Raw genomic sequence first — 17,410 nt, 5'->3', positions numbered from 1 at the left:
ACTCCTCACCTGTGTCCTGCGCCCCTCACCTGAGCCCTGCGCCCCTCACCTGGGTCCTGCGCTCCTCACCTGTGTCCTGCGCCCCTCACCTGTGTCCTGCGCCCCTCACCTGAGCCCTGCGCCCCTCACCTCGGCCCTGCACTCCTCACCTGTGTCCTGCGCCCCTCACCTGAGCCCTGCACCCCTCATCTGAGCCCCGGAAGTGGCTCAGTCACCCTCAGTCGTGTCCAGATCACTTTCCCAGGGCAGAGTGACCTTCAGTGCTCACACAGGATGGTCACAAGCCTTCCTGTGTGCACAGCACCCCTCGATCCATAGCGTACCCCATCCCTGACCTCCTACAGAGGATTCTCAAACCTGATTTGCAGGAGAGGCAGTGAAGGCCCAGGGAGGTACGGGAGGACTCAGGATGACCCAGCCCTTGAGGACCCCAGGGCCTTGACTCCAAGTTCCCTCCCCTCCCCTCCCCCACGGCCCTCCCCTCACGGGCAACAGGCCAGGCCCAGGACACAAGGTCAGCGGGGACACCCTCCCATGTGCGCAGAGCCCAAGACCTGAGAAGCAGTGATCTGAGGAGAACGAAGGAGCCGTTAGTCCTTAAGAAGGCTCCGCACACGACCCCTTCTGGAGCCTACCTTTCGCCGATGGGAGGGCACGATAAAAAAGGTCTCGATGTTGTGAGTTTTCAGAAAACTGTTCCTCTCGTGCCCATGGCCCGGCTCCACCTCGTAGTCACCATTCAGGCACGCCAGGGTGGTCTCTGTGATGTGAACCTTCCTACGGAAAAGGAGGCGGAGATTCGGACGGAGCCTCCCCTGCGGGGCCGCAGCTGGTTCTGGGCAGCACCCGGGCGATGCTCTGTGGGGTCCTGGCAGAGGTGCCCCCCCTCACGGGCGAGCTCTGGAAGGAACACTCAGACTCCCTGGGGCATACGCACAGGAGGACCGACAGGTGGGGTGGGGCAGGGGAGGGACCCCAGGAGAGAGGCGGAAGCGTGCAAAGGAGGACTAAGCAAGGAGGGCTGCAGGCAGAGGGGATGAGGGGCCAGAGGGACACAAGAGGAACTGAAGGGGAGGAAGGCAGCAAGTGTCAGAGGACACAGAAAAGACGGCGAGGGAAGGAGAGGGTGGCGAGGTGAGGGGAGAAGCAAGTCCCCTCCCCCGGCTGCGGTCCCCAAACCCCCAGGGCGTGAGGACCCCAGCCCGACATCAGGCCCGCACTGTCCCCACACAAAGTGGGCGGGCGGGAACAGAGCCGTGTGCGCGGCATTCACGCCTACCCCAGTGAGTTTTCTGGTGAGAGAAGGAGAAATCCTCACTCAGCATAACCTGAGCAAACACCAGCACCCACGTAACCTAGACACATGGCCTGAGCTTCCGGCCCTTAGCAAGGCCCGAGCACTCGGGCTTAGGGAGAAACACAAACTCCCCAGCATGCAAAACACTCCCTGCAAAGACCTGAGCCCTCACGTCCCCAAACAGTCCCCTGAATTCCTTGGTCGGGGAGGGACACTGAGGCAGGAGTGAGCATCCCCCCACTGCTGGCCCTGAGGGCACCTGGGACACGGTCACCCCATCAGCCTGGCCCTGGACTGCAGACGGCACCAACGGTCTCTAGAAATGCATGCGTGTCCACTCATTCATTCACTGGTCGCCCTCCCTCCCTCCCTTCCTCCCTTCCTTCCACCACAGAGAGGGACAGCACAGTCCCGTCGCTGAGCTGAGGGGCCAACAGGGAGGCAGAAACATCAGCACCTGCTCTCAGCGCAGAGCACCTCAGGCTCTGGAAAAGAGGCGGGGTCTCGGGTGCACGCTGCCCTAAAAGCACACGGCGGGAATGGACAGCACCCAGGCTCCCAGCCTGGACTGGGGAGAAACTGGAGGCCTGGCTGGTCCTGAGCAGCAAGGCCACTACAGGGGGCAGGGCCACCTCACTTGCAGGTGCTGCCCAGCACTCACGGGGCGATGCCTCACCCAACACAGGCGGTGGGAGTGAAGACAGCCAGCCACGCTAGCTCGCCTGCCCTGGAGACGGAGGGTGGGGATGCCCAGTGTCTGCCATCCCTAAGGCCCGCAGCACCAGAGCCCAGTTATTGATGAGGCTGTCTTGCCCAGGACAATAGGGGTGGGGAGATGTGGGACCTGGGGCGGAGGGGGCCCACCATACCCTGGAGCTGGGGGTGGCACGCAGGTGACCCCTATCATGGTTCCTACCTGAGGGCCCCTGGGGCAGGGGGGTGGGTAGGCCATTTGCTCAGGACCCAATTTCACTTGCTTCCAGGCAGCCTGGAACATGCATCCAGCACATCAGTTTGGGGCTGACCAGGAGCCGTGTGTGCTTCAGGGCAGCAGAGAGGGCTGTGTGGTCTCCTGCCACCAAGAAGCTGGAGGCCATCTCCATGCAAGAAGCAGACAGGTGCCCCATCCCTGCCTGGCCTTGGCCTCTCCAAGGCAACCACTCAGGGTGTATGGCCTTGGGAAGGAGTCCATGAACCAAGTCCCAGGGGTCCCAGCATGAGATGCTGGGGTAAAGACACAGCAGTGATTCATTCCTCCCATCTGTCCACCCGTCCATCTGTCTGTCTGACCAGCCACGGTCCCCGAATACCCAATGAATAGAAGATAAGTGCTTGCAGAATGGATGGATGGAAGGAGGCATGGAGGATGGATGGATGGAAGATGGATGGGTGGATGGAAGGAAGTATGGAGGATGGATGGGTGGATGGAAGGAAGTATGGAAGATGGATGGGTGGATGGAAGGAAGTATGGAAGATGGACGGGTGGATGGAAGGAAGTATGGAGGATGGATGGGTGGATGGAAGGAAGTATGGAGGATGGATGGATGGAAGATGGATGGGTGGATGGAAGGAAGTATGGAGGATGGGTGGATGGAAGATGGACGGGTGGATGGAAGGAAGTATGGAGGATGGATGGATGGAAGATGGATGGGTGGATGGATGTATGAGTGGATAGGTGGGTGGTGACGAAAGCAAAAGAAGGACCAAGGGGGAAGGGGGAGGGATGGACTGGGAGTTTGGGATTAGCAGATGCAAACTGTTATATAGAGAATGGATGAACAACAAGGTCTTACTGCACAGAACAGGGAACTATATTCAATCTCCTGTGATAAACCATCATGGAAAAGAATATGAAAAAGAACGTATTGATATATATATATATATATGTGTAACTGAATCACTTCGCTGTGCAGTAGAAATTAACACAACATTGTGAATCAACTATGCTTCAATAAAATAAGATTTTTTTAAAGAATGAAGGAATCACATTAAGAATAGTGCGAGAAAGAGCAAACCTAAAGAGAGACAGAGTGAGGAAACCCTGAGAAGCTCCAGGGCGGACACCACCTCCAGGGGCCTGGGAGTCTCGGAAGGTTCCTGGAAAAGCCCCATCACACGCGCCCCCCAACCCCCGCTGCAAGGGCAAGGCAGGACCCCGAGGGGTGCACACACCACGTGGGCCAGGCCCCTAGAGGCACTGGGGAGGGTGGCGTCAGCAGCCCCTGGTCCCCACTCACGGAGCAGCTTTCCAGCAACCCCTCCCAGGCCAGCTTCCTTCCGCAACTCCCCCTTCCCTGCGGGGAGAGTCGCGATGCTCTGTCTCCCTGGGAGCCAGGCAGTCTCACTTCGGCCCTCGTGTGCCCTGAACCCTCTGCTGAGGCCACCACTGGCTGCACGCACCCGGTCTGGTGTCCAGCCCTCATTTTGCAGCACTGAACACAGCTGACGGCTCTCCTTCCTCCCCGGCCCTCCTCCTGGCTGCCCGCACTCCCTCTCACCACGCCGCCCTCCCCTGCTCCTCTTCCTGTCTCCCGCTCCCCTTCTCTCAGGAACTCTCAGGCTCGGGCCTTCATCATCTTCCCTCCTCCTTGCACATCCTCCCGGCGCTCCGTGCGCAGTGCCAGGGTCTCAGTGACCCCAAGGGCCTGTGAGCTCCCCAGACCCCCGCCCAGCTCCGAACTGACCTCAGTGCCCAGGAGACCCAGGCTGACAGGTGATAAAGGCACCTCCCCCCGGCCCCGTGTCGTGCTCCCCTCTCTGCATCCCCCAGAGTGCTCCCTGTGGCCCCCCAAGAACGTGAACCCCACCGGGGCCGAGGGCTCTGTCTTTGCCGCCGACGCCACCCTCCCCCCTCCTGGAAAAGCCAGGTGCTCTGTAAACACTATGCTCCTGAGGGGTGTGTCTCCGAAAGGGGGAGAGGAGGGGAGGAGGGAAGAAAGAAGCAAAGCAGAGAGCAGGGCAGGCAGGATGCGGCCCCCCCGTGGGACTGGTAGGGAGGGTGAAAGGAGGGAAGCTACCGGTCAGACGGAACTTGAAAGAGGCCCCAGCCAGGTGAAGGGGCCTGCGGAGCGGGGTCCCTGGCGGTGGGAAGTCCGTGTGCTTGCCCGCACGGCAGGCGGAACGCTTAAAGACCTCAGTGGGCAGGGGAGGAGGGAGGTGGGCGGCTCCTGGCACCAGCTGGCCGGCCAAGGGGCTGGACTCTGTGCAGGACAGCGGGGCTGCAGGGGGGCTGCCGCTGGGATTCACTCTGGCGCCCAGAGGGCGAGGCGCAGGCACAGTGAGACGGTGTCCCCCCCCCCCCGAGACCCTGCCCTGGAGGGTGGAGAACAGCAGGAGGAGTGGAGGGGTGCTGGAAGGACGGGGCCCTGAAGGAAGGAGGGGTCGGTGGCCGCGAGGGCCCCCCCCAGGGGGACGTTCAGAGGCAGCCCGGGTCACAGATGACAATGCCGCGATTTTTGAGCTCGCTCAGAAATGCCGTGGCCACTCCCATGGCAGGCTCAGCGTGGATTCAGGCTCGTTGGATTCTAATCTCCAGGCTTGCCGCTTCCTCGAGCCCCGTAAGCCCTCCTTTCCTGCGATTTCAAAGCCGCTCTCCAGAGCGAGTGGCCTTGGATGCCAGTGGTCCCTCGGCAGAGCTCAGGGCCTTGGCACAAGGAAAGGTGTCACCTGTTTCCGCCACCTCCCCCAAAAAGTCAGGCCAGGAGAGAGGGGGGAAGATGCGGCCCAGAGGACGCCAGGTCTCTAGGGTGAGAACAGGACAGCTGGGGACAGGCAGCCAGGGTCAGAGGGGCCCTGAGGCCCCTCAGAGCGGAGGGCACAGAGCTTGGCCCTGAGGTTCATAAGACAGAAGCAGATGCGCGTGTGCAGGAGTCTAGCGCTCAGCTCTAGCCCTGGGGAACCGCAGCTGGGCCCCGCAGCAGCCGCGAGCACGGCCCGCCACCCCTCTAAGAGGCGGAAATCGGGAGGGTGGGACCATGCGAGTGCGCCTCAGAGCCCCCTTTTCTGCAATCACATCATCCCCCTGCTGCCCACCGTTTGTGGAGGGAGGGGAGTTCCCGTTCAGTTCTCGGGTTAATGTTTTCACCGTACATGATGCCTTGGCTCTGTGGAATGGTTTGAAGAAAATGAGACCAAAGGAGGCGACTGTAATTAGAAAGCATTAGGAGTGCACGGACCAATGAGAAATGCATCCTCCTCACTCTAGAGGAAAATCTGTAACTTCCCTAGTGGGGCTCTAAAGGCAGAACACTTTCCACTGCAAGTCTGAGAAAGAAAGCAAAATGGGAAGCAACAGTCAGCACTCAGGACAGCTCCTAGCCAGGCAGACCTCCGGGGCGTTCTGTCTCCTCCTCCAGGGTCGGCTTGCCCACTCTCTATGGGGGCCTTGGGGATGGGGCTGGGACAGCCGGGCGTTCCCAGATCCCCAGGCAGAAGGTTGAATTAGAATCCCCCGCCCCTGCCCTCAGGGTCCCCGATTTACCCAGGCAGGCCGGCGGCTTCCATGACGTTCGCCAGGGTCACGTCGTTGGACCACACGTCGTACTGCCACTTGCGCAGGCCCAGGACCCCGCAGAGGACCCTGCCGGTGTGCAGCCCCACACGCATGTTCAGGTCCACCTCGGTGGCCTCGGCCACGGACCTGCAGCAAACACAGGCAGGGCGTGGGGCTGGGGCCCCGCGGTCTGCCCCCTCAGGGCCATGAGCACAGGGGAGCAGGTGCATGGGGGGAATCTCCTGACCCAGTCAGCCTGACCCCCGAGCTGTGGCCGCTGGTGGGCAGAGGTCACTCCAAGCTGGCTCCCCCCTGCTCCCTGGCCACTGGCCATCTCACAAGGCACCCCACCTCCCCTCTCCCCCTCCCCACCCAGAGCAGCGGCAGGAGAGAAATGAGCCCAGGACCCCCGATCCAGGACCCCGATCCTGCTCTGGGTGCCACTGACCCGATCAGGGGTGCTCGCGCCTGCTTGCTAGCCAGGGGCCAGCGTGAGAGCCCCGGGGAACATCTGACAGGGTCCCAGGAGCCCTGGGAACGGTCAAGGTTTGACCCCGAGTTCCCTGACTGAGAGGGTGGGCTGCAGACCCAGCCTGTGGGGAGGCCCAGGGCTCCACAAACCTGCCCCAAACAACAGGGGGACCTTGTGGGTTGTACACTCTGCGTCCGTCAACTCAAGGGAGAAAACAAGACACGCGGACGCTGAAATCAGACTGCAGGGCCAGTGCACGCGCGCTCCACCTCCCCAGGCGCCCGTGTCTCTGGGCTCAGCCCCAGCTGAGGAAAGGGCTGGCATGAAGCCCTGAGGGTCCCAGGCGAGACCACCCTCGGAGGCGGGGACAGCATCACCGGAAGCACTCGTGAGAAGAAACAGGAGGTGGCTTTAAAAGTTCCTTGGAGAGAGATTCACGGCAGTCATGTAGGCGGGCTGTGCTCAGAAATCCCCTCGGGGGACACGAGGACGCCCCGTATGGTTTCTCCAGCCCCACGAGGCCCACGGTGAAGTGAGATGCAGGAAGTACACAAAGGGCCTGTGATCGCACAGCCAGAGCGCAGGGGACGCACCGCGGCCGCGGGGAGGCCCTCTGATGCCACTTTTCTGGATTTTCCACTTCTCCCCGAAAGCAAGAGATTATTTAATCTTTAAAAAGTCTGAAGCATGTTGTTGAGGAAGCATTATCGGGCCTGGCAGGTGTGCTCCAAGGGACAGAATTGCAAGGAAGCCGTGAGGGCGGGGAGGGGGTCAGCCACGGCGCCCCCGGCCCTCCCCACCCTGGGCGGGTCCAAAGGTGGCCCCGACCGGCAGGTGTGTTGGATGGGGCTCCCCGGCCGGTGGAGATGTTCTGTAGCAAGAAGGGCAGGAAGATGGAGCTGAGGCTCGGGGACACGGCGGCCCCATGATTAGGACATCGGCTGTGAGAGGGAAGGGAGGCTGGGAGACCAAAGGCCCACAGGGCCACACTGCCACCACCCTCGGGCAGCCCGACATGGACTACCCACCCTCCGTCCCCTCCCAACAGCAGGTGCCCTGTAGTCCAACCACATCTAGACCTGCCCCCCAATACAGCAGGTGCCCCGAGCCTGTGAGCAAAATCTCACTCCTGCTCCAAGACTCAGGGCTGATTCATGTGCATCCCACCCTGTTCAAACATAACATAGGCCCAGCCCAGATGCTGCCTCCAGGAAGCCCTCCCAGATCCTTCACCACAGCAAACCCACCCCCGTCCCTGCCCAGACCCTTGTCACTCTGCTTCTGCTATGATAGCTGGGCCAGGCTCCATCAGAGGAGACTACTGCATCCACATGGCCACATGGCCGGGCTGACTCCACTGACCAGAGGCTTGGTGGACATCCTAGGGCCCTCCCGGAGAGTGGGTTGCAAGCATCCTGGGAGGGGCTGCCCCAGGCCATTCCTCACCTGTGCCTTGTCCCAGGCGGCTGGGACTTCCCACCTACCCCACCCCCAACGGCTGCAAGCTGTAACAGGGCTTAGCCGCTGGACAGATGCATTCCGGCCACAGCGCCCGCCACTGGCCCCTTGGGTTTGGTGTCAGCCCAAGGGAGAAGGAAGGTGGTAGCTGACACCCCCTGCCCTGGCTTAGCTTCCACAGCCCACCTGCGTCCACAGTGTCCTGACGAGCCCCATCCCACCTGGTGGTCACTGCACGTGAGCCTGCCTCCACGCTCGGTACCTGGAAGTCGTCTGTGCCTGGACGGGCCTGCCGCCTGCTGACTCGAGGTCCATCCACAAGGGGTCCTGGCCACTAGCCTCCCAGGGCCTGGTGTAACACCCGCTCCTGGACCCTCGTGAGTACACGGTGTGGAATGAGAGTTCAGTTCCCCTCGCCCACACAGCTCCTGACCACCGCCAGCTCGCTGCCCTCCAAAAAAACCCCCTTAATTTAGAAGACTGAAGAAGGACGAGGGGCTTCAAATGATGATGAAATAAAGAGACTGGGAATCTTCATCTGGAACAAAATGAGTGTCACCAGGACACAACTTAAGTCCACAACATCGCAAGGAGGGCGACAGAGAAGGAAAGCCCCGAAGCCTTGGCTCACGTGCCTCTGACAGCAAAGGAGCCTGTTCCGTGCAGCAGAAGAGAGGACAGAGCTGGGCCACCCCGCGGGAAGGCTGGGCCGAAACAGCCTAGCATCCCCAGAGACTCTGGAACTATCCCATGATCTCTTCCTAGCAGGTTATTGATGCATGATGCCCTTACTAATGGTCCACGATTTATTCACCATCATAACAGGAGTAGCAGCGTTAAAGAGGCGAACACTTACACCCGGGGTGCACCTCGGGCTGGGTCCCCAGAGCTCCACCTCCCCAGCCTGGCTCAATGCCAACGTCCTGTCCTCAGATCAAAACCTGGAGGCTGTGACCAGGAAGGGACAGGACCTGGGGGGCAGGGTCGAGGACAGAGTGTGAGGAGGAGCGGGGGGGGGGGCCGGGGTAACCCCGTTTGTCAGTAATGGCACAGGATGCGTGAGGCTCACTGGACCCAGCCCACCAGCCCTGCCCTGACTTCCACTTGCAGACCGTTCGCCCACTGCCCGGCAGGGCTTCCTGCCAGCCAGACCACAGAAGCCCCTGCCACGGCCCCCCGGCCCCGAGCGGCCTCCACTTAAACCTCCCCCCCATCCCAGCCTGTCTTCTAACCAGGAGCAGTTCTTCCTGTAACTGCTCACTTCACCCACCGAGGGCCTGTCCCCCAGAACCATGGCACACGCGGGCCCCAGAGGCGTGCCGAGACGCTGCCTTCCCAGCTGGCCCTCGAGCCCGGCCTCACTGTCCTCCGTATTCAGGGGGCCAGGCCAGACCGTAGAACCAGATACGTCTACACAGGGTCCCGGGCATCCTGGTGTTCAGCTTTGATAACCTCAGAAGTCTGCGTGCCACGAATTTACAATAAAGGTTTTGTGGAAGTCTGACTGTTCGTTCACATATCTTTACTACCTATTTAGTTGTATACACTTTGAATGTGTTCTTTTCAATTTTAACTCTTTTTTCATTCGTTTGCCAACTGCCAGTTAAAGGTACTGAAACAAGAAAACTAAGGTTTAAAAAAAATTTTTTTTAATTCACAAAAAGAAATGAGTTTGGGAAATGTAAATAAGTAAACCTGCAAAAGATGTTTTTGTGCATTTTAAGCATTTCTACTTCTGCAGTCATGGAAGGGCAAAGGGCAGGGGGACTTCTGGGACCCACGTCCAACCTTCCTCAAGGAGGCCTTCCTGCCCCCAGTGTGCAGGGCCTTTGCCAGCCTCCACCCAACTTGTGCAGCCCAGGACACTCCACCAATTCGCCCCGTCTGTCATCCTTTCCAGCAGGTTCTCAATTGCGGGAACAGCAGATGTGCAGTGAGCTGGACAGTCACTTGTAGATAAATCCTGCCTCAAGAACTGCCTCACTCTAGATAACCAACAAGGACCTATACTGTACAGCATGGGGAACCATACTCAATATCTTGTAATAACCTGAAAGGGGAAGAAGTCTGAAAAAGAATAGATATACATATATATGTGTAACTGAATCGCTTTGCTGTACACCTGAAACTAACATAACATTGTAAATCAACTATACTACAATTTAAAAATTGTCGGACTTCCCTGGTGGCACAGTGGTTGAGAATCCGCCTGCCAATGCAGGGGACACAGGTTCGAGCCCTGGTCCGGGAAGATCCCACATGCCGCGGAGCAACTAAGCCCGTGCTCCACAACTACTGAGCCTGCGCTCTAGAGCCCGTGCACCACAACTACTGAGCCCGCGAGCCACAACTACTGAAGCCCGTGCACCTAGAGCCTGTGCTCCACAACAAGAGAAGCCACTGCAATGGGTTAAAAAAAAATTGTATGAAAAACAGAAAAAAAAAAACCCAAAAACCTGTCTCACTGAAGAGCGTTTGCCAAGAACTGAGAAAACTGAAGGAGGGGGAGGACCAGGCCTCCAGAACAATCAGAAATGACTTTTGTCACTCGGCCATCTCTTCTCATTCGACCTCCAGCCTTGGGCTGCTCCAGCCTGGGCACATCGGGTCTACCCATGACCTGAGCACAGGCAAGCTGGCCTTACCAGCTCAAAGACGGGTCAGGGAAGGAAGAGCACATGTCATTTACTTCTACTTAACTCAGTATAGTGAACCAAAATTACCCAGACCACAAGCAAAGCCACGTCTGGATGAAGTACTTAGCAAAATGGTACCCTGCATGTTTGGAGGTCTGATTCGTGATTTGCTAATGCCTGTGATGGGCAAGGTGCTCCCCGTGGAGTGGACAAACCCCATTCCTGTAAGTGCACAGAGTCCTGATGCTTTGGAGCCCAAGGGAGGGACAGCAGCAGCCCAGCTGGCTCATCTCTGAGCTGGCTCCCTTTTCTGGGGGTTAATGAATTGAGGACCGCAGTGGCTGGGGACCCAGCATCTTCCGTGCCAGCCCATTTAACCTGGGATCCCATTTAATTCCCACAACAGCTCAGAGATGCAAACACGGTTTCTGCATGTCACAGCAGAGAAAATCAGGGATGCAAGGAAACCAAAGCATCACCTCAAGGATGGGGAGCCAGGAACCCAGGGGGCCTGTCTGCTTCCTCGGGCAGGAAGCCCCCAACCCACTCAGGAACAGCCGCATCTGGGGACTGATGGCTTGGACTCTAGGAAGTGTTCTTGTACCAGACTTGGCTGCAGAGGAGCAGTTTCCTTGGGTTTGACCTAATATTCAAGGCCTGACAGAGGGAAGCTGGCGCTGGGGTGCAGGAAAGGGTGGAGGCACAGATCTCACGTGGGCAGCACACCCACTGGTGGGGGTGGGAGCAGGATCAGGCCTGGGTACCCTGGGGAGGGGCTGTAGAACTTAGGGTCAAAGACATAGGTCCAAGCAGCACGACACCACCAGGAGTCCTGGAGAAACCTCCCCAGAACCTTCAAGGTCAAGGACTAGCCCCTGACCCCCAGGACGCAGGGCCTGGACGTGGCCATGAGGTTGGTCCCACTGCCCTGGTCTCTGCCAATCCAACCTCGCTCAGAGCCCCGGATGTCATGAAGCCATCACTCCCATTTTACAGATGGGGAAACTGAGAGCCAGGGTCACAGCTCTGCATGGGCAAGACCAAGCCAGTCACCACACTTGGTGGGCACGTAAGGCTCTTCCCACTCTATCTCCATTCCTCCCACAGGCAGGTGCCATCTGGCCAAAACCAGGAATATATATATGACTTTAAATTATTATTAAAAATCACACCAACAATTAACATGTGGTGTTTTTTTTTAAGAGCATATTGCACACCTTAATGAGGTCCACAAGTTTGAGAGGAGGATCTGATTTGGGTGTTGAGGGCATATGGGGGCCAGATTCCCCAGAGCAGGAGCCCGGGGGGCCTCGGGCACGGCCACTCCACTGGGAGGGGGTAAGAGCCCTGGGACTCCACATTCAAGGCTGCATTCTTCGCTCGGTCTTTTACACGGAGCATGGAAAATCTTTCCATCTGTTTTCCCCATAGAAATGAACTTTCTACCAAGTGGAAAGAAGATCATTCCTCACTTCTTGGCCAAGGAGAAGACCCTCGACCCCTCCGGTCTCACACAAGGTCAGAGCCGGTCTGGCTGCACGCCTGCCTGCTCCTGCCCTTGCAGAGATTTCTCCCTCGGTTTTTACAGATTCCTTATTCAGCTCCTCTGTCCGGCAGCAGCAAGCGCCTGACTCACACAAGTCGGTCCTGCACTCACAAGGGTCGGAATGGATTGCCCTGTTTTCTGAAGCGAGCGACGCTGGTGGATGTGCTTCCCGCAAAGCGTCCGCCCGAAGAGGGAGCTGACAACAGCGGCCCGACACCCCTACGGTGGGACTCGCGCATCCCCCGAACCTGGGCATCTGCATCACCACGCACGACGTCCGCACGGGATGCTTCAGGAATCTCATTACCTTGCCAACCATCCCTCCTGCCTCTGGCTTTCCTCTGTCCGCTCAGAGGTCCCCAGGCCTGCAGCAGACCTCTCTGTGGCCCCGGCAAGGGACATCTCGGCACCGCAGCCTCTTCTGCTTCCTGGTCACCCACGGCGCTGTGCCCGCGACCCAGGGCCACCTCTGGCCTCCCCAAAGAGCAGGCCGGTCAACAACCAGCCTCTTCTCCAGTTCAGCTTCTTTCCTCCAGAGCAGGGCTGCATACTGAAATCACCTGCTGGGGGGGGGGTGCTTTTCCACCCTCAATCCTAGACCACAGCCCAGACCAGCTGCCACTGGCTCTCTGGGCAGAGCAGGCCTCAGGGATTCGACTGGGGTACCAGGTCGAGCACGCCGGCGAGGTGCTGAGCGCCGTGCTTCTGCGCACAGTGTGCAGGTGTGTGGACCCCGCAGTCGGCCTCGCAAGGACTGTGCAGTTGAGCCCGCTGTGCATCCCATCTCGTTCCATTCTTGTACTATTACTTCTCTGCTCCCAAGTGTGGAACCACACCAGGCCCTGGTAACCCCATCTCACTGAGCCGAAGCCATCTCTCCAGGCTGTTGAGAAGCTGGAACGTGGCTCTAAGCTCTGTCCGCCAGCTCAACCTCCCAGCTCCACACCCTCCTTAACTAGACGGAAGGCTGCCTACCTCCTCATCCCCGGACGAGGACCATGAGGAGATGAGGGCGGCTAAGAGCGGAGCAGGCCAGGCCCCCAGTGTTCCAGAAATACTCACCTGCTCCATCCAGCCCTCTCTCCACAGACAGCACCTGACACCTGGTCACCTGCCCGCGTGGACAAGCACATGTGATTCCTTGTCAACCGGAACGCGGCCGGATTTGAGCCAACCCTTTCCCGCAATCGACTCCTTGAACATCTTATCCAGCTAAGCTCAAAGGGTCATTTCTTTTGGCCTGACTAATGCATAGCTGGCAATACCCCGGATCACCGTGGACAAAGAAATGCAGTCCCCACAAAATGCAAAGAAGGTGATCACAGAGGCAGAGCTGCACAGAGCAGGCGGGACTTCCCCACCCAGCACCTCGCCGCGTGGCTCTGGGTCTCTGCAGCCCCGGCACAGGTGATCCACCTCGGACACGCCGGCCAGGACAAGGCAGGCCTGCACGGCAGGGCACTCACGTGATGGTGTCGATCATGTCCAGGCCCATCTCCACGCAGCAGTGGGCGTGGTCAGTCTTGGGCTGAGTGAGGCCAGACACGCAGTAGTAGCAGTCTCCCAGGATCTTGATGCGGCGGCAGTGGTTCTCCTTCGGGCGAGAGGGCAAAGGGCATGTTAGTGACGCACGTGGGGCCGCCCGAGCACCTGTGCCTCTGCCACCACCAGGTGCGCTGACCGCTCAGCTCAAGGCCCGACCTAGACCAGGGCCCAGGCGGCTCTCCCACGGACAGGGTACCTTGGGAAGGCAGATGGCCCCTATATGGCTGTGATTAGGGTCGCCTTGGGGCACCCCATGCCGTCCCCGCTAGCCGCATTCAGCCTCTTCCCATGCGGGCGTCCGCCTCCCCTGCCCCCTTCAGATCACCGGGCCAACCCCACAGGCCCTTCAAGGAGGGGAGGTCACCCCATGCCTGGGAGCCAGGTCCTCTCCCCAAGGAGGGGCCCCCTCTCCCGAGAGGGGCTAGTACAGTCCCCGTCCTTGGATCACCATGTGATTGGCCCTTCTGGAACATGCTAGACTCCTTCGCCAGCCCGGGAAGGGCAGGCCGCACTCATCTGAGTGCCCGTGGCTTAACCCAGAGTCAAGGTCCACAGGCCATGTGAGCAGCTCTCCCCAGAGAACCAGCAGCCGGGGCCTGAGCCCAGACCTCACCACCCACAGGGAACACCTCGGGGAGTCATCCGACACTGCAGAAGGTCTAGTCTCACACCTACACAAAGGTGAGAACACCAGTGCCCACCTCGCCCTCGTGTTGAGGACAGAGAGACATGTCAGACGCTTACTACCACCACTCCTGCACCAGTCCATTGGGGTCAGCTATGATTATGACGGTGACCGTCAGTTTTATTTCAAGGACAGCATTAAAACGGCAGTTTTAGAACATTTTGTTTTCAACATCCCTTCAAACCCCCCCTAAATAACTGAGGACCTCACAAAAAGTTTTCATGTAAGTAGGTTACAGCTATGGCTATTACCACATAAGAAGCTACAACTGAGAGATTTTTTTAAATGTGTTAATGCATTTACAGTAACAATAGCAAATCCATTACATATTAACATAAGTAACACACTGTTTGAAAAATTATGACATTTCCCCAAACAAAAACAAATGAGAAGCAAGGCATCATTCTCACTTTTGCAAGTCTCCAGTATCTGTCTTGACAGGAGACAGCTGGATGCTTTGTTCTACCATTCAGACATCGTGTCTCCTGAGCTTGTGCACGTCTGTGAAGGAGAGCGGCCTCACGCAGCCTGCCCGTGGATGAGACGGACCTCCCAGCCCCCGGGATGGACAGCCCCCCGGATGGTCCTGTAAAGCTCAGTGCTCTGCCGACCCTACTCTGAGAACACATTCTACGGCTTGTATTTAATTCTGCTCTTTGGTTTCTTACAAATGAGCCACCTCCTGCAGGTTTTCTCAAATGCTGTGAATTCACACAGTGCCCTGGGATGAGAATTCTCAGCCCTCACCACCCACGGGCTCACACACAGCCTGCGTTTCTTCTGTAGGACACCGTCCGCCAGGGCAGAGGGTCGGGGAGAAACAAGGGCCAGTGACCCTGCTGCTCTCCTGAGAGATGGCCCAGGCCACTGAACGGCTGGGTGCCCAGCTCCTCCCAGCCCTGGGCCTCCCTCAATGTAGGGGCAGTCGGTCAAAGGGGAGGAGAAGAGCAGTCACTTCCACCTGTCGGGTGGTCCTTGGGAAAACCCAGTGACTGCGTCTTCCCCATCCTAAGCCCCACAAGCTCCCCCTGTGGATGGGGAGCTGGCCTCAGGGAGGTCCAGGGTCCGGCCACTCATCCTTCAAGAGACCAGGGGCGGCCACTTAACCATTAGGACACCAGCCTCCTGGTCTGCAGAAGGGGTTTGTTTCCCGGCGTCCCACGGGCAGGCCGTGCCGGGGCTGACTTGTCCCGTGACGGAGTCTGGGAGCCCAGGGCCTGGTGCAGACGTCCACACCGCAGAGCCCCTGGGAGGCAGCCGGCCAGGCTTCTCCAGGCTAGCAGGCAGCCCGGGCTCTCTTCTGGCACCTCTAGAGTGTCCGTCCTCACCTGTCCCCACCGTCACTGCCAGGACACACCGTGCAGGCCAGCGAGGGGCAGCTCCCCCCATACATCCGCTCCCCATCTTCACACTCGGGCTGCCTTCACTAGACCCGAGCGCCCAGGATGAGATGCAGGTCCACCGCCAGGGGCGCGACCCTCCCCAGGCGCAGAGAGCCTCGGTGGAAAGCTCACGATCCCCGACTCGTCCAGCCCCCCCCAGCTGTCCCTCTGGTGACCCAGACCCCTCGCTCTGAGGAGCCTGCACAAGTGACAGCACCTACCCCACGTAGGCAGCATTCTTGCAGAAGATTTCTAAGTCACCAAGCCCTGATTCTGGGGACCTCGAGGATGACAGGTGTCCCCACCCATCGGCATCTCCGTGGGATGTTGAGTGTGGGTGACTGCGGACATCCCTGCATCCCCCAGCTTGGCTCCGCAGAGCTCCCAGCCACCTCCAGGCCCCATAACCCCAGGCTTCTGTTCATCTCTGCGTGTCCCCGACACGCCTGACCCTGCGACTGGAAGGTGCTCGGTACAAGGCCACTGAGCGGGCAGGTGTGCGCGCGTGTGTGTGTGTGTGCGTGTGAATGGGCCATAAGTCCTACGGGCAGGTCGTAAGCGGCAGTTGTGCCATCAGATTTCAAGGGAAATCAGAGGCCGTGGGTGGGGCTGCCCCCCAAACAGCCTCCCTATGAGCCCGACTGTCATATCTGACACAGAGACTCAGAGTGGCCGCCACAGAAAAGGGAGTCTCCGTGGGGCTGGGTGGGATCTCCGATGGCCGACCCCTCAGGACAGGAGGTGCTGAAGAACAAGGTGTCAACTGTGACAAAGGCAAGTGGCGCCCCTGGCGAACCTCAGGAGGGACCCCTACTGCCCGGCACGGCTGCTCTGCAGGTCAGGACGGGGGCATCTAGCAAGTGACATCCAGCCGCGGGCTCACAGGTGGATGAGGTCCACCGCGTTCTGGGGAGAGCTTCCTAGAGAGCAGCCGTCCTCCGCTGGACCCGCCGACACACACAGGAGCGTGGTTACAGCCCGTCAGCGACAAATGTGTCGTTGGCGACCATCCTGAGACAGTCCCTCCGGGCTCAGAACAGACTGGGGAGGTGAAGTGCTCACCCGTCCCCTTGTGTTTAATCTCAACTCTCCTGACTTTTGTTAACAAGCTTAAGAGACCAAAAAAACGATCTTTTCCATCGCTTCTGGTGTTTTAGATAACAACATCTTCCCTGTAAATACTGAAAGCCAGCGCCTGGAGTTCCCCCGCAGGGAGCGTTTGTGACACCTGAACAGCTGTTTCCCAGCCAAAGCAAAGAAAGAAAACGGAGGAGGAGGGCCGGCGGGGCTTGCTTGGAAGGGACAGAAGTGACAGGACATGATGGACAGAGCCCCCTCAGAGCAGCACAGGGGCTGCCGGGGGATCCAGGCAGGAGGGTCTCCTCTGCTCCCCAGGTATGGTCTGCAGGCCCGCTGGTCAACTCTGGACCCGGCTGGCCCTGCCCGAGAGGACGGCAGAGACTCCCACACTCAAGGGCTCTGTGACCCTGCTCGCCCAGCCCTGGACCCGGGAAGAAGCAGAGAATTCAGTGGGATCAGGAAGAGCCACTGCAATTTCAGAACCGGAAGATGCCCAAACCCCTCTGAGGCCGGCTCTGAAACAGCGGGGTCCAGAGAGGTCAGAGGCCATCATGTGGACCCCACACCGCAGCTGGCTCCTGGGAAGGCTGGGGAGCTCCCAAGACCTGGTGGCACCCCCGGGGGAGGGGAGGTGCAGAGAGAGAGCTTGAAATGACCCAGTGACTGCACCTGATTCCCAGGTGACAGCATCCAAAACCAACTGGCCAAGTGATATTAACTTCACACGGCGCTGGGCCATCAGTGGGAAAACAAAATAAGAGATTTTAGAAAATGTTCCTTCTAGGTGGCTGTCTGAGTGTTTAACCTGCTGCGTCCA

The 17,410-nt window shown here is 59.0% G+C and overlaps 1 protein-coding gene across 2 annotated transcripts in view; it reads right to left on the bottom strand.

The window, feature by feature from the left end:
* The window catches only part of ADCY1 (adenylate cyclase 1), a 126,983-nt gene that overhangs the window by 51,045 nt on the left and 58,528 nt on the right, over positions 1-17,410 (bottom strand). For both annotated transcript variants that reach the window (XM_036863914.1, XM_036863916.1), the window contains exons 5-7: positions 13,368-13,495; positions 5,778-5,936; positions 636-777 (exon numbers count right to left, since the gene is read on the bottom strand). In XM_036863914.1, coding sequence (XP_036719809.1) covers positions 636-777; positions 5,778-5,936; positions 13,368-13,495 — 429 coding nt within the window. The remainder of the gene's footprint in view (positions 1-635; positions 778-5,777; positions 5,937-13,367; positions 13,496-17,410) is intronic.

This window comes from Balaenoptera musculus, chromosome 9 (assembly GCF_009873245.2).
Source record: "Balaenoptera musculus isolate JJ_BM4_2016_0621 chromosome 9, mBalMus1.pri.v3, whole genome shotgun sequence".
In the NCBI taxonomy this organism is placed as follows: Eukaryota; Metazoa; Chordata; class Mammalia; order Artiodactyla; family Balaenopteridae; genus Balaenoptera; species Balaenoptera musculus.
Note: the sequence above shows the minus strand (reverse complement) of the source record. Positions and strands in the feature narration are given on the sequence as shown.